General features: G+C 55.3%; 1 protein-coding gene across 8 annotated transcripts in view; it reads left to right on the top strand.

The window, feature by feature from the left end:
• Nphp4 (nephrocystin 4) overlaps positions 1 to 15994 on the top strand; it is a 101499-nt gene that overhangs the window by 36576 nt on the left and 48929 nt on the right. For 6 of the 8 annotated variants that reach the window (XM_087214589.1, XM_013065202.3, XM_087214588.1 and 3 more), the window contains 4 exons: positions 911 to 1047; positions 4300 to 4481; positions 5098 to 5224; positions 14240 to 14422. In XM_087214589.1, coding sequence (XP_087070715.1) covers positions 911 to 1047; positions 4300 to 4481; positions 5098 to 5224; positions 14240 to 14422 — 629 coding nt within the window. The remainder of the gene's footprint in view (positions 1 to 910; positions 1048 to 4299; positions 4482 to 5097; positions 5225 to 14239; positions 14423 to 15994) is intronic. The other 2 variants (XM_004863744.3, XM_021243428.2) reach the window with 2 other exon arrangements.

The raw sequence follows: 15994 nt of genomic DNA, 5'->3' as shown, positions 1-15994 counted from the left end.
GTTCCTGCACTTAGGACTGGGGAAATACACATGACATAACCATCTCCGAACAAGGCTGCCACTCTACCTGCTGTTCCTCGGGAGCTCCGTGGCATCAAGCACTTGCGCATTCACATCGCACCATGTGTCTGTCTGCAGAAACTCATGCACGCCAGGCAGAGGCAGACTCACCTTCCAGCCCAGCCCAACCCTTCCAGCGTCAGGTGGGTGCTCGGCTGGGAGCCCTTTTCTTAGCATCGAGTACCAGCTCCACTGGTTCTCTCTTCTTCTTCTACTTTTCTTAACTTCAGAGTTGGCTTTAAAACTCTGTACCTTTGTACCAGATGTGTAAAGAATCACAAGAAATGTAGGAGGAGACAGACAGGAGCAGGAGAGGTGGGGAGCCAGAGGGCAGGTTCCCTGGCTGTGTGTTTGTGGGCAGCAGCTGGCTTTGCCTTCCTGACAGCCCTGCGGCCCTGCCTGCCTCGGGTTGTCCCTGAGCTCGATCGTGGGGCACTGCTCTCCCCGGACCTCAGGGGCTCAGGAAGCGCTTCTGGTCAGGGCCAGGCTGTTTTCTCGTGGTGCCAGCTATGTCTAGGTCTCCGCATGTGGCAGCGCCACGTGCGTGTTCCCGTGTGCGTCCAGAGGGTTCCAGGCGAGTGTGCCAGCGTGGGAAATGGCAGCTTCAGCTCTGTTCTTCCTGAAGGGAAGGAAGCCGAGCTGAAGGCCACAGGTGCTGTTCTGCCTTTCATAACCCATGGTCTTAGAGTCGCCCAGCACGAGGTCTGGGTTGACTTTGGGTGTTGAGTGCAGTTCCTGTCCCTGAGGCTCGGTGGCTCGAGGTGTCCCGGAGCCGCCACCCATGTCTCAGTCTCTGTGGGATCCCACTGGCTCCCCGGGACCCTCTCAGAGAGCCCTCTCACTGTTGCAGGTGATGCCCTCTGGAAGCCACGCCTTCAGAAGACCTCCACGTGGCACCTGGACGACATCTTCTTCTCCCTGTATCCCTCCCTCGAGAAGTTTGAGGAGGAGCTTCTGGAACTCCTTGCCCAGGACCACTCCCAGGAGGTACCCCCCTCGTGGTGGGGTGGGGGACAACATGACTTCTTGCAGGGAGGGACGCCTGGGGCGGGGCATCGGTGCTGCAGGGCCTGGGCAGTGTGGCCCATGGGGCACGGTCCCATCTCTCCCCTTTTTCTGGCTTTTTCTGTCCCTGAAGTGGTCCATCAGGTAGGTCTCGGAGGACCCATTCCCTCCAGGGACCAAGTCCCCCACAAACCCTGCAGCCTTATGTTGTATTAAACAGCAGTGAAGGCGTTAGCCTGACACTCAAATTTTGATAGATTGTGAAGCAGCTTCATTTAAAAGTGAATTGCATACCCAGGTGTGGCAGTGCTTAGCTGTAATCTCAGGAGGGTTGGAAGTTAAAGCTCAGTCTGGGCAGCTTAGACTTTGGGATCGGGGCTGTCTCAGTACAGTGGCCCTGGGGTCAATTAAAAAAAAAAGGAAATTATGTCATCAAGTGGGCTTGGAGAAACCCATAAGGCACATCTACAGAGGACACTTTGGGGATGTGGCTCACGTCGGGAGTGTCCGGAGCCGCTGCCCTGTCCCTCCTGCCTCCAAGGTGGTTTCTGTGAGAGGTGCTCCCTGGCCCGGCACCCCACGCTGCACCTTGGTGTGGACGCCATCCTGAGTCTCCTCCCGAGAGAGCCCGGGCGGGGAGCACATCAGCCATCTCCCTGATGATTCTAAGATGTGGGTTTATTCCCGAGCCCTGGAGGCCGGGAGTTTACCCCGTTAGGTGGGATGTTGGAGCGGCCCCCAGTGAGGACCACACACACCATGCCATGTGTAGGGCTCACCTCGCACACAGAACGCCCGAGGCTCCTCCTGGGCCTGTCCTGGCGGTGATCGGCTTGCAGGCTGTCAGATGCCACGTCCAAGCAGATCCCCGCTGACTCCTGTCAGTTCTCTGGGGCGCACGGCTCATCTGTGGCCATCTGAGCAGGCCCCGTGGCAGGGTGGCCTAGGAACATGGTGTGTGCCATGCATGGCTCTGCCGCGCCCTCCCGGCCCGGCCTCCTGCTCCGGGCTGATGGCCTGGTGGGGAGAAGGGGCACCCCGTCCCTTCTCTTGCCCGAAAAACATTTACCTGTCTGTCTTCCTGTGGGTGGGCTCTTGGCCGTGTGCAGTCTGGGGCCCCGTGGCCTGCTGAGGGCACCCTGCCTGCGTGCGTATCCTGGCTCTTCCTGAGGAGAGCCAGGCAGGGTGCACGGAGTCCTCATGGGTGTCTGCAGAAGCTGCAGGTCATCCGGGCTGGCTTCTGGTGCCTGCTGGGGCCACAGCCTTTGCCCATGGTGTGAATCCTCTGCCCCTGGCGGCTTTGCTTGAGACAGTTGCAAATTCAGTGCAGCAGAGGCTGGAGAATGTCCGTGCATTTCTGCTTCTCCCTTGGGCCTCTGCCTCTGGGCAACCCAGCCCAGCTGCTGCTGGAGGGTGACCTGGACCAGACAGACGGTCACTGATGTGGGGCTTTGGCTGGAGCTCTCGGGTCTCACCCCCTTGGCGTGGCCCTGGGGTGGGGCAGAGCCAGTGGGGCCGGCGCTGGGTGCCTCGTCCTGGCCCGGGTCTTGGAGGCTGGTGTTCAGTTCTCTCTGTTGGTGGCTGTGGGTGAAGTTTGCTGCTTGTCTGCCTGAGAATGTCTTCTGACAGGTGTGGGCCCGCTGGCTCCTCTCCGGAGTCCCAGGGAGTGGCCTCATCCTCTGCGTAGTCAGCCAGGTCTCCCGGAGCACACGTCCAGCAGGCTCACCTCCTTGTCTCAGACCCTCTGCTGGCCCTTGGGCTGGAGCCCTGTCCTTGTGGTCCCCGTGTGCGGGACAGTGGGCCTGGGTCTCTGCGGGGCCCTGACTGCTCCCTGGGCCACCGCGCCCCATGCCCTGGTGCTGGCCCGTCTCGGCCTTGGGACCCGGGGCTTTCTCCTGGTCTTCCTGTAGATCTGTGTGCAACACACGCAGCTTCCGGTCCCGTGCACACGTGACGTCCCGGGGGCTCTCCCCGGCCCCTACCAGGCCTCTTCAGTGACACTGGCACCACGTCTCCTTTGGTTTAGTGCTGCCTGGGGGCACTCAGCTTTCCTCTCTGTGCAGGGCTGACCCCTGGGCTCCTCTCCCGAGTGTTAGGACTGCGGGGACAGGGACCATTTTGTCCATTGCACAGGGTCGTGTGCACCAGCGGTGTCTGCACTGGCGGGGCTGTGATGTTTAGTGGTCAGGAGATTGAGCGGTTCAGGCGGGCCCCACCTGTGGGCCCCAGGTTACTGATGATGTCTTTATGGACCAGGGCCCCGTTTGCACCCTCCCCTCCTTGACGGCATGGCTCCGCATAGCACCAGGTTAGGTGGAAAGCAAGCAGAGCGGAGAGCCGGACTGAAGTGGCAGCATCCATTTCCCTGTGCACTTCCTGCTGTGTTCTTATTTTTCAGAGCAGATTGTGTGAGGGCAGAGATATTCCAAGAGCCTCATTGTTGAATTTTGCATATTCCCGTAAAATAACTTTATTATGTATTTTAGCAGCCTTGGTGTTTTCGTTACTGTCCAATTGGCGGATACTCAGTTATTTCTGTAATTTTATTTTCATTATCCAAAAACTAATAGGCTGAATCTCGGTCCATTCAGCTTGAGTAATGGACAGTGAAGAACACTGTGAAACTCAGATCATTTTGCAGAGATCACATAACTTAATAAACCCTAATACCCTGGAGGGGCGTCCCTGCTCATCTGTCAGCGTGCCTGTTCATCTCTGTTAAGATGCAATGCTTCAGTGCCCAGCCGTCACTCTGGGGCAGGTTCCATTTTTGTTGCTTTACGACTCACTGCCTGGGCGTGCGCCGCCTGCGCGCTCCTTCCTCACGTCCCGTCTGTGTGCCGGGGTTGAGAGGCAGCGTGCTCTGCCTCGGTGCCTCCCCTCCTTGCAGCCTCTCCCCGGGGAGGTGGCCCTGAGACCCGCAGACCCGAGCCTTGTCACCCAAGCCCGGGGGCCCAGATCGGGCTCAGCAGTGGCGGTACCTGGTGCAGCACGGAGAAGGCCGTGCTGCGTGGGAAACGCCAGGATTCCCCAGGAAGTGTCCCGCAGCTGGTGGTCATCGCTGGCCATGACCTCTCCTTGGCTTGGACCCCTTATACTAAGCATCACCTCATCTGGAGATGCCCGTGGCTTCCGCTTTGCCTCCTTCCCACTGCATGCCTGCCCCCGGAGCGCCCTTGGAGACCCCGTTTCCCTGGGGTGCAGGGCTCATCTGCCCACCCTGTGCCCTGGCAGGGAGGTGGCCTGCTGGACGGTGGCCCCCTGGGGGTCCTGGAGCGACGCCTGCACGTGGGCGTGCACAACGGTCTGGGCTTCGTGCAGAGGCCGCAGGTGGTGGTGCTGATGCCCGAGATGGACATGGCCTTGACGCGCTCCGCCAGCTTCAGCAGGAAAGTCAGCTCCTCTTCCAGAACCAGGTACCCTCCCGGGGGCCCGTGTGGAGGTCGGTGGGACGTGCGAGGGCCATGGGGAGGCGAGGCTGTCCTACCTCCACCAGACAAGCCCCTCCTCATGCTCTGCTGTGAGCTTCTGTGCAGAGCTCTGGGCTGCACACTGGGTGGAGCCCGTGTGTTGTGTGTGCCCTGGCAGCCATGAGTTTGCATTTTGGATGTTTCCGGCTGGGGCTGCTGAGGGTCCGCGGAGCCCCTGCGTGGGGAGTCCGATGTGCCCCGGGACTGTGGCATCCCAAAGGCAGAGAGCCCTGCTCCCTTTAATCCGGTGCTTCCCAAACCCCGAATCCCGGCGCCTTGGGGTGGCCTGCCCTCCTGTCCTGTGATGCGGGCCGAAGCCCGTCGCAAGGAAGAGCCACTTCTCCTCCATGGCACTTCTTCGCAGTGTCGTCCCGTCCTGCAGGCTGGCCCTGGCGGTTTGGAAAGGTGTTGATTTCAACACTTGGGAAGAGGAAGCCCTGGTTGGGGACTGGCCTGCGCGCTCGGCAGCATGGCTGGTGGACGTGCTGGGCGGGTGGTGGGCATGGGCACGTTCGGGGCAGGAGCTGACGCCCTCAGGGGCCCTGACCTGTTTCTGACCCAGCTCTGGAAATCAGGCTCTGGTTTTGAGAAGCCGCCTGCGCCTCGCCGAGATGGTCAGTCACCCTGCCTTTGCCATCACCTTTCAGCTGGAGTACGTGTTCAGCAGCCCTTCAGGAGTGGACAGCAACGTGAGAATCCGCATTCTGTGCCCAGGTTTCCAGGGATGGGTGGGCCCTGTGAACCTAGTGTGGACACAACAGGAGTGTTCTCTTGCCCATTAAAAGCTGTAGCAAGGCCGGCATGGTGGTGCAGATCTGTAATCCCAGCACTCTGGGAGGCTGAGGCGGGAGGATGACAGGTTTGAGTTCAGACTGGGCAGCTTAATGACTTTAGTGAGACTGTGTCTTAAAAAGTTAGAAAGAGCTGGGGTCTGGGGATGTAGCTCAGTTCAAAGGCTCCGGGCTCAACCCCCAGTGCTGTAAAAAGAAAAAGAAAATCATAGCAAGTATAGAGTATGATTCTAGAACACATTGTCTTCATGTTCAGGGTATATTCTGCTGGCTGATGCGGACGTAGTTCAGTAAGTTTCATGTATTGTGAGTGCATTAATTCATGATTATTGGATCAATAATTATTTTGAAAAACGAGGCCATTTTATTGTATTTCTCATATGACATTAGGTAGGAAAGCTGGAATCTGTGAATGATAAATGGCGACTTAGAGTGGACTTTACATGTATCCAAATCACAGTGGGGAGTAAGGATTCATAGAAGTACGGTGCATGACATCGTTTACATTGCTGCTGTAGATTGCTTGGTAGAGTCAACTCACTTTATTCTTATGATTCACTTTTCTGTTTAAAAAAGCCGGTGTTTTTTCAGCAAGTCCCTAAAGAAGGCCGGAGGGGTGTCCTGGGTGGAGTGGCCTGCCCTCGGCCCATGGTTGTCCCTGAGGAGGGGTGAGGAGGACGGGGAGCCTTGGGGACAGGGTGCCGGGCGCAGTGGCCACACGTCCAGCCTGTGTGATTCAGAGTCCCGTCGGGGACACGGTCCAGAAGCACCAGGCCTTCTTAGCGCCAGCCCAGGGCCATAGTCATGTCAGTGGATCTGTCCCCAGTCCTGCTCTATTTACTTCTGGACATTCCTTCTACAGTGCAGCCGTGCGGGGCCCTGGGGCTGGGTGGGACTGGGCGTCTTGGGCTGGGGGTGGCTTCCGAGGCTGGGAAGTGAGCAGCGGGGAGTGCGCTGTGCCCCTGGCCCCTGACACCGGGCTGTGGGCGACGCCCAGGTGCTGCTGCAGTGTGAGGTGTGGATCGTGGCGGGAGGCTTCCTGTTGCTCTGGACTCTCACAGTTAGGTGACGGTGCCTCCGGAATGTTACAGGTCATCGTGAGCGTAAAGTCCAAGTGCTGAAACAAACCCGGACGTCCTGTGACACTTGTTATGATTTTTTAAGTCTTTGCTGGAATCCTCTGTCGCCTTGGCCCCAGGGGACTTTCGGAACGTGTCCCAGCCTGTCAGTTCTTCTGGATGTGGCCATGATGACTGTCATCCCATACTGGGTTCTGTTCACTGTCATCAAGTATGCTTCCTTCAGTGCAGCCCGGCAGGAGCTGATTTTCCTCACAAATCACTGCCATTAAGCAGTTCAGGGGTGAGCCCTGCGTCGGCCCCCAGCATAGAGAGGTCTGGACATTGGAGGAGAACACAGCACCTGCAGCGCCTGCCCCAGGCTCATTCCTTCACCCCAGCGGGTCTGGGTGATGGTGGGAACATGAGCCTCAGCCACGTGGCCCCCTCTGCTGGCTCAGATGGGCCTGAGGGGCTGGGGGCACAGCTGCTGGGCTTCTGGTCCCCTTGTTCTGTAAGGGACGTCATCTGCGGTTGGATGAGACCTTTTCAAGCGTGTTTATGCATCTAGGATGCGAATCTCCTTCTTCCTTCTTGTCTCTTTGTGGGGACTTCTTTTGCTGGAAATTTTAAACAAACATGGACCGGGCAGTAACTCGAACTCAGGCCGCTCCCGCAGTTAATGCCTTCCTGGGCCATTTGCTTTCTGTCCCTCTCCACAGCCCTTTCGAGCTGCTCTGAGGCAAGTTCCAGGCATAATTTCCTTTCATCCACAAACACTTTGGCATGTACATTTTTTTTTTTTTTTGCTTAAATTCTTTTACTGATACATTTTAGGTATACAATATGTTTACATTTATCATTGGGATCTTGTACCTGTACGCGATGTATCTCGGTTCTTATTTTTTTCCCCATTCCCTGTGCGCCCTTCACCCCCTCCACCCTTCCCTATTTACATAGGCTTTGTTTCCATGTTTTTCCTTTTCTCATGTTTTTTCCTTTCCCTACTTTCCTTTCCCCTTCTGTCCCACTCCCCCTATTCCTGTAAACATTTTCTTCCTATTTCAAATCATCAGTTATTTGTTTTAACTATTTTAATCCTTATTTGCACTTTCAGTTTCTCACACCAGAGAAACTATTTGGTATTTACACATGTGTGTCCTATTTATTTCACTTAAGAGGATGGCCTCAATGTGCATCCACTTAGCTATAAATGTCTCTAGTTTCTCATTCTTTATGGCTGAGTAGTACTCCATTTTATAAAAAAACCACATCTTCTTTATCCAGTCTCCAGTTGATGGGCGATTGGGCTGCTTCCAAGCTTTAGCTATTACAAACTGTGCCGCTATAAACATGGGTGCACATATATTGCCGTGGTATGATTCTTTTAATTCTTTTGGGAAGATCCCCAGCAGTGGAATAGCTGGGTCAAATGGGACCTCCAGTCCTAGTTCTTTGAGGTATCTCCATACTGACTTCCCCAGTGGTTGCACCAGTCTGCACTCCCACCAACAATGGAGAAGGGTTCCTTTCTCCCCACACCCCCGTCAGCATTTGTTATTGGTTGATTTCTTGATAGCAGCCATTCTTTCTGGGGTGAGGTGGAATCTCAGTGTTGTTTTCATCTGCATCTCTCGAATGACCAGTGATGTTGAACATTTTTTCATATGTTTATTTGCTGCTTTTACTTCTTTGTCTGAGAAATGTCTGTTCATTTCAGATGCCCATTTTTGAATTGGGTCTTTGAATTTGGGGGGTCTGATTTTTTTCAATTCCTTATATATTCTAGATAGTAGCCCTGTGTCTGAGGTACAGCTGCTAAAATTTTTTTCCCACATTGTAGGTTGTCTCTTAGCTGTGTTGGTGGTTTCTCTTGCAGTGCAGAAGCTTTTTATTTTTTTATTTTTTATTTTTGTTTTTGGTACCGCGGATCAAACTCGGGTCCTTGCGCTTGCGAGGCAGGTGGCGGAACCACTGAGCTAAATCCCCGGCCTGCAGAAGCTTTTTAATAAGATGAGATCCCAGCTGTTGATTCTTTGTGCTAGTTCCTGTGGCATGTACATTTTTTAAAAATACTCTTTTTATTCTAGAAAAATGTCAGACATAAACACAGGTGGAGAGAAACACAGTGACCCTGTGTCCCCAGCATCAGGCTCAAGCTCGCTGCTCATGGCCAGCCTGGCCTCTGCGATTCCTCCTCGATTGTTTTGGAGCACATCCTAGACCTCGAGTCATTTCATCCACAAATAGTGCACTGGGTCTGCAAAGACAGAATGCAGCGCCTTGCTGCGAACACCACGATTACACTCAGAACGTGAAATAAATTCCTCTAGCCCATCAGATGCTCAGTCAGCTCTGGTGGACGTTGCTCCAGGCTCCCTTTAGAAGTGGGAGGACCAAAACAGCGCCTGTCCCGGGAATGGATCCCTGAACAAAGTCTCCCGCCCGAGCCAGGTCCTGCACGTTTTCTCGCTATGGGTTGGATCCCTAACGCTGCTGTGACACTGTGCTCTGTCCCCCCGCTGGCCTCCTGCTTGCCTCTCCGTCTCGTGGTGTGTGCCCTTATTTCTGGCCCTTGCATCATGAAACGTCTTTCCTGGCTTCATGCTTCGGACCAGGTGCTGAGAGTCGCGGTTGCCCGTGGCCCTTGTAGGTGGTCCGTCTGTACATGGCATATCTGGAGGGGAGCCTGGTCCGGGAGCATGCTGGCCAACGCCAGGTCCAGTCCGTGCATGATCACCCGAGTGAGTGAGTTCCTTGGGCCCCGAGTTACCAAAAACAAACCAGCGGCACGTGCGCAGTTTTTTGCCATCCTTTGGGTAGTCCAAGCTGCTAACAGCTCGTCAGTGCCCTCTGCCTTTGCTTAGCTGTGAAGTGGTTGAGAAGCAGCCTTCCTCCCTGGACTCTGGGGATAGGGCGCCGTGTCAGGTCCCACAGTGCTACTGCTTTGGAAGGTTGTGGGCGTGCGGGGCTGGGCTCCTCGAGGTTTGCTGCTTGACTGCTATGGCGACTTCCCCAGTACACGGGACAGAGCACATGGGGCAGAAGAGCTGCAAAGAGCCAGACTGTGCGTCTTTCCATGTTTCCACCTCAGAATGCCTGGGCCCTGGGCCTCGTGGGGGCAAAAACGGGGCTTTTGGGGGTCATGTAACAAAATAAGCCCTTTGCCGGATCTCTGAGTGGTAGAGATCTAGTCAGTTTATTGTGTATCTATCGACTGATGTTCTGGAACACAATGTGCTGGTTTAACAAAAGTTCGAGTGCTCGCCTCCTGCAAGGACCTGGTCTAGGTGCCTGGGACACAGCAGCGCCACGCTCTGGAGTTTTCTGTGTTTGGAGTCATTCTGAAAATTCCACAAATCTAAGTTTCCTGAAGCTTGGAAATTAGATCTGTAGAGGGTTTTTAAAGTTTAATTTTCATTTTTTTTTGATACTGGGGATTGAACCTAGGGCTCCTGCCCTAAGCTACATCTCCTGCCCTTTTTTATAAAAATTTTGAGGCAGGGTCTCACTAAATTGGTAAGTTGCCCAAGCTGGGCTCTAATTTGAGATTCTCCTGCTTCAGCCTCCCAAAGTGCTGGATTATAGATGTGTGCCACCACATCTGGCTGTAGGGAGCTCTCCTGAGGTCTTTTGGAATCGTCCCTCTGTGTTGTGGAGCTCAGTGCATGTCTTGGTCAAGTCCCTTCCGTGCTGCCTGGTGCAGTGGGCAGTGCGTGATGCCTTGGGCGGAGGCCTCTGTGTCTCTGTCTGCCGAAGCTTGAGACTTTGGCGTCCGAGCCCTGCAAGCGGTCAGGGTTGCTGATTCGCTGATTTGAAGTCGTCCATGCTTGACTTGCTAAGGAGCGAGGGATTGCTGAGTCTTCTGCTTCATCCCGAATGTCAGGCTTCTCTTAGGGTTTTAGGAAAGATAACAACTTTTTTTTTTTTTGGTACCGGTGGAACCACTGAGCTAAATCCTCGGCCCAAGATAGCAACTTTTTAAAAACTGTTTTTCAATTTGTCTTTTTTTTGGTACTGGGGATTGAACTCAGGTTTTTGCACTTGCAGAGCAGTCAGCGGAACCACTGAGCTAAATCCCTGGCCCTCAATTTGTCTTTTTAAAAATGTTTTTTTAAGCCGAAGTTCACTCACTGGAGCGGTGGCACGGAGCACAGTGGAGGTGACCTGCTGGACTCCTGAGGGAATTCTCCACCTCTTTGCTTTAGCTCCGTCCTGGGGACCTTGCGCTTGCACAGCAGGCAGCGAGACCACTGAGCTAAATCCCTGGCCCCTCCTCCTCCATTCTTAATGCTCACCTCATCTGTCAGTCTGCCTGCCTGCCTGCCTGTCCATCCATCTGCCATGGGCATGGAGCCTGCCTGGGGCCTGGTGCTCACTAGGAAGTCCCTACCGCTAGGTGGCACCTTGACCCCTAACCACCGCCTACCGTAGTCGGTTCTTCCCTGCTGTCCGTGCGCCCCATGTCCCCTCTCAGGTGTCCCAGTCCTCGAAGCTCCCTTTTCATGCTTCCCGCTCCTGTTTGTGATGAGGCAGACCTGCATGTGGGAGCTGCATGGACCGGGGCTCCCCTCCACCCTGGAGGCCATCGGTGTCCTGGGGCCATCGCCCTCTTTATAGCACAGGCTGGAGCCGCTCCTGCACCGCGTGTTTCCAGATGCTGCCGTCTGTCTCTCCGCGGATGCTCTGCCGCCCTGTTTGTGTTTTGCTTTTGTGGATCGTCGGTTCTTCCTGTTTAAAAGCAGACCAGCACTCCGTGGCTCTTCCCACGTGGCACACGCTGGTTTCAGTGATCGTTGGGTTTTGAGGCTCCTGTGGCCTCATGTGCAGCAGAGCCAGCCTGGGTTGCTAGGCTGGTGCCCGTGGGGCCTGACTTGTGATGAGAGCGCCTGGCGGGACAGGGCCCAGGCTGGCACGGTGACCTGTGCAGGGGAGAAGCTGACAGATGCCCCGAGGACAGAGCCACTGGGACTCTGAGTTTCCTGGGCACCCCGAGTTTCCTGGGCACCCTGCAGACTCCCACAGACAGTGGCTCAGGGTGTGTTTGTCCTTTCACACTTCCGACTCGGTGTCTCCCGGTGCTGGGCTCCTCCGAGGCCCCAGCGAGGCTGTCTTTGCTCCTGCCGGTTGGCCCTGGGCCGTGGCTGTGTCCTCCCGTCTCTGCCCTGCCTGCTCATGGCTGTGTTTTGCATCTCCCCTGGCTCAGTCTCAAATCTCCCTGTGCTCTGCTCTAATGGGGCACCTGCCAGCCACACAGGGCACCTGCAAGCTCGAGGGTGATCTCTTCTCGTGATGCTTCGAGGCACACTGGGGTGGGGACAGGCAGCTCTTCTGGTGCACCCCCAGTGCACTGAGGTGCCCTGGATCATAGCGTTTCCTAGGCCTGGGTCTTTCTGCTGTGGCTTTGCCCGCACTTTGATAGTAATCATTTTTTTCTTTGAGGCTAAGTCTTGGTATGATGCCCAGGCTGGCCTTGAGCTCCTGGACTCAAGCCATCCTCCTGCTTCAGCCTCCCGAGTAGCTGGGATTACAGGTGTGGGCTGCTGTGCGGGCTGGGTGATCTCCCTTAACCAGCGGAACTCGCTGATGGTTGGAGCCTGCCAAATAATCGCTCCCATTCCCCACTCTGTGCACATGCCTGGCTGCGCTTGGCCTTTTTCTCAGTGCCCAGGCGTTAGGAGGCCCTGACTGCACAGTGTCCATGTGGGGCGTGGGCTGACGCTGGCAGGGGCACTGCCGGGGGCCACAGCCCACGGGTCCCAGGCAGAGGGGATCATGGGGGTAAGGAGGACCAGATGCTCATGCAGCTGACAGATACCTCACGGGAGAGGTCTGTGTCTGCCGAGAGCCAGAGAATCCGAGAGAACTGAGCGCTTGGAAGATGAGGTATCCGCATCACCTACTGTGAAAAATGAAACCAGAAGTTGCACAAATAGCCTGACAACTTGGATCTGTAGCTTATTTTTTATTTTTTAATTTTTTTGGTACTGGGGATCGAACTCGGGTCCTTGCGCTTGTGCAGCAGGCAGCGAAACCACTGAGCTAAATCCTGGCCCCTGTAGCTTATTTTTGACCCTGTCAGAAGTTTGCTTTTCCACAGTTGGCTATTTGCAAAGGGAGTCTAGATGTTGCTGAGTCCTGAAAGGGATTTAGTGACCACTTTTCCTTCTATGTCATTTTACTTTTAAAAGGCAGTGAGAGCCAGGTATGGTGCTGCAACCCTATAATCCCAGCACTCCAGAGGCTGAGGCAGGAGGATCACCTTGAGTTGGAGGCCAGGGTGGGCTACACAGTGAGTTCAAGGCCAGCCTGAACTACATAATGAGACCCTGTCTCAAAAAACAAAAACAAAAGGCAGTGGGTTCATCACCACCTTTGCATTGTTCCTGCCTCCGCCCGGCACCCTTTATGACCTCCCGCGGCCAGTGGCTGGGGCAGAGGCACACGCTGCTGTCCCTGACGAGGGCTCAGTCTCTTCTGACTCTGTACTGACGTTCAGGATGTGAGGTTTTCCCACCAAGTGGCCAGGGTGTGAAATCTCCATGTACCTCGGCCTGGGCACGAACGTGGTGGTGTCCTGACTTCGATGTCCAGTGCAGGTGTGGCTTGGGTCAGCCTGGGCCCTGCTGCAGGGGACAGTGGTTTGCGGTCCAGCTGCGGGGAAGAGAGAGCAACTGGAAGCCCGATGCTAATTGGGGATGTCCCTGCACGGCACAGAGGCTACAAGAGGTGGGTGTGGGTTGCAGGGACATCCGGGAGAGGCTGGCGTGAACTTGGAGGTCTCCTGGCATCTGCTTTCTAAAATGCACATCCAGGTGCACCTTTGGTCTCTTCGCCACGCCAGGAGCCCTGCACCTGCTGCCCAGGGACAGCGGCAGCTGCCCCGCTGGTCTGCAGTCTCAGCTGGGTGCCACCTGCTGCCTGGGAAGGGAGCCCGGGGGTGGCATCCCTAGCACAGCCCCTTGCCACCGGCTGTTTCCTCTCCACGCATGGCCGAGAAGGCTGTGGGCTCCTTCCCTGGCTCCTCCCGTTGTGAGGGCCCAGTGTGTCCCTGGGACTCACTCTGTCCCAGTCTGACCCTGCTTCCGGTACTCTCCCTGGCTGTGAATGCTCCGCCTACCAAGGGAGCCTGCTGAGGCGCCAGCAGGGCGGGGCCGTACCTCCAAAGTCCTCTGCCAGCTGTCACTGGGCTCATTGCCCGACACAGACCTGAGCTCAGTTGTATTCTCCACTACTTAAAAAAAAAAATGGGTAAAAGGGGCGACTTTAGACTTTGCTGAGTCAAGGCCCAGAGCCAACCTTGTGGAAGTTACCTTCTCCTGTGCTGCTACCCCAGGGTTTTCTCAGGGACCAGTGATGGAGCAGGGAGAAAAAGGAACAGCACAGAAGGCTCCAGCTTTATGACATTGATTTCCCAGTGTCACAGAGAGTCGCATTTATGAAATGTACCGCTTAAAATTTGCTGTGTAAAATGTGCTAATCACCCCAGAATATACACCTGCACTGCTCACCCTGGGTGAAGTGCTGTCCTTAGGGTTTCCTGACCGAGTTGCGGAGAAGTCGTGAGGCACAGTGTTTGGAAACTCACAGACACATCCTGGTGGAACAGGGAGCCACAGATGCAGTGCTGGACTTTGGGGGACCCATCGCCGCCTTGAACGGGAGAAGGATGGGAAAGAGTCCTGGCTGGACAGCTGGGCAGCTGCTGTGTCCTCCTGCCTCAGTTCCTCCTCCTGTAAAGTGGGACGGGTGCCCGGCCCCTTGCTCCCTGGGCTCTGGATAAATTTTGCAGTCTGTTGACTTCCTGGTGGTTTCTGTGATAACTCACACGTGGTGTGCTTTGCTTCACCTGCAGGCTGTGTCGCTCACTGCCTTGTCCCACTTGGCGTGCATGCGCATGGTCCGCTGGGCTGTCTGGAGCCCCGACCTGGAAGCCAGTGACGGCAGGGTCTCCTTGCCTCTGCAGGGTGGCACTGGGCCCAGCCCCTCGCGCTGCCTGGTCTACAAGGTGCCCTCGGACAGCAGGAGCTCTGAAGAGGTAACACCATGCTTTGCACATGTACTGGTTCTCCAGAGAGCTGCTGGCGAGCTCATTTGCAGAACCAGAAGTTGGCTGATGTTTGCACATGTTTCATGAACAGAATGTTCTCGTGTCGTGAATGTGCCTTGGAAAAGACAGAGGATGGCCGAGTCCTAGATAGATGTAAACTCTGATAGTGACCCTGCCCACCCGCCAGTGCCTCTGCAGTGCCTGCTGCTCTGTGCGTGCTTGCTCTGTGAGCACATTAGTGCCTGGGATGGTGGCCTCCTGGGCCCCTGTCAGGCAGGTGAGCAGTGGGACTAGAGCAAGGCCCCAGCCTGGCTTTCAGCCGCCTGCCCCCGCTTGTCTCTGTGGCTGGTCCGTCACCTCCATGGCCCTTGGCTCTGTCAGCTGTGTAGATGCAGGTCCATGGCAGAAATTCCCAGGTTTTGAAAAACATATTCTGAATCGAATATTCCCGAACTCCATTCTGGAGAGCAGGTAAAGTAGGGCAGGATGAAGGGAGCGCAGGGATCTGGTCCCCAGGCTGCCCCTGCCCATGGGTGGCCTTAGAGAGTCCTTCACAGATGACCATGGACCTTACTGTGCCCTGGCTGTGTGCGGAGTCCGTCCTGACCCTCCCAGATGTAGCTGGGCCCCTGCGGTCCTAAATACGCCTGTGTCAGCAGAGCAGATGGGAGCCTTTTAGCACTCCATGGTTTCATTTTTCTAAGGGAAGGGGACTGTACCTCCTATTTCAATATGTCACTTCTCTGCTGACTCTAGCAACAGATATTATTTTCAGTGTTGTTATTTACGATTTGGATAATACTTTGGGGACCTGAATAAAGGGCCAGCTGATTGTGCAGCTTTTCTTATTATAAGGAATGTCTCTCATTATGGGGCCAGATTTTGGTGCATTCCCACATGGTCTAGCTGGAGCCCTTATTATAAAATTGCTATCAGAAATCCTGAGGCCATCACCATTCTCCCTGCCCCCTTCCTCCTGTGTGCATTTGTGTGTGTACATGTGTGCATGAGTGCGTGCGTATGTGTGTGTATTTATCCTGTTTACTTCTCGGCTGGTCATGCCAGTTCACTGCCCTCATTTTTAAGTGCACACACTGTGTGTGGCATGAGTATCATGGAGGAGCGCCTGTCTCTGGGACACTGGCATGCCCGAGACTACCGTTTTCCACGAGCAGCACCACGTCTCCATCACGGCTTCTCAGCCTCAGTTCTGCTTGCGTTTGGGCAGTGCTTTTTGCTGGGGCTGCTTTGTGCTCTGAGATATCCTGCAGCAGCCCCGGCTTCTATCATCCGATAACAGCGACACCCCCAGTTGTGACAGTTCTCAGCGTGTGTAGACATTGCCTCGTGTCCTGCTCTAAACTGGTAGACTGACAAAGCCAGCGAACAACACCGGTGCCATGGGCCTGTCGGCTCCTGTACCCTGAGGCATGGCTTCTGCCGTTTCCCCGATGACCCTGGTGCCTGTCAGGGCAGACCTGTTGGGAACCTGGCCCAGCTGACTGGCTCACCCGTCTGGTCACACACACATCCATGGAGTGAACTTCCAAGCACCTGCAA

This window comes from Heterocephalus glaber, unplaced genomic scaffold (assembly GCF_053883595.1).
Source record: "Heterocephalus glaber isolate CG9 unplaced genomic scaffold, H.glaber_assembly_v1.0 deba00001447, whole genome shotgun sequence".
Taxonomy (NCBI): domain Eukaryota; kingdom Metazoa; phylum Chordata; class Mammalia; order Rodentia; family Bathyergidae; genus Heterocephalus; species Heterocephalus glaber.
The sequence above is the reverse complement of the archived record's forward strand: the minus strand, read 5'-3'. Positions and strand labels throughout refer to the sequence as shown.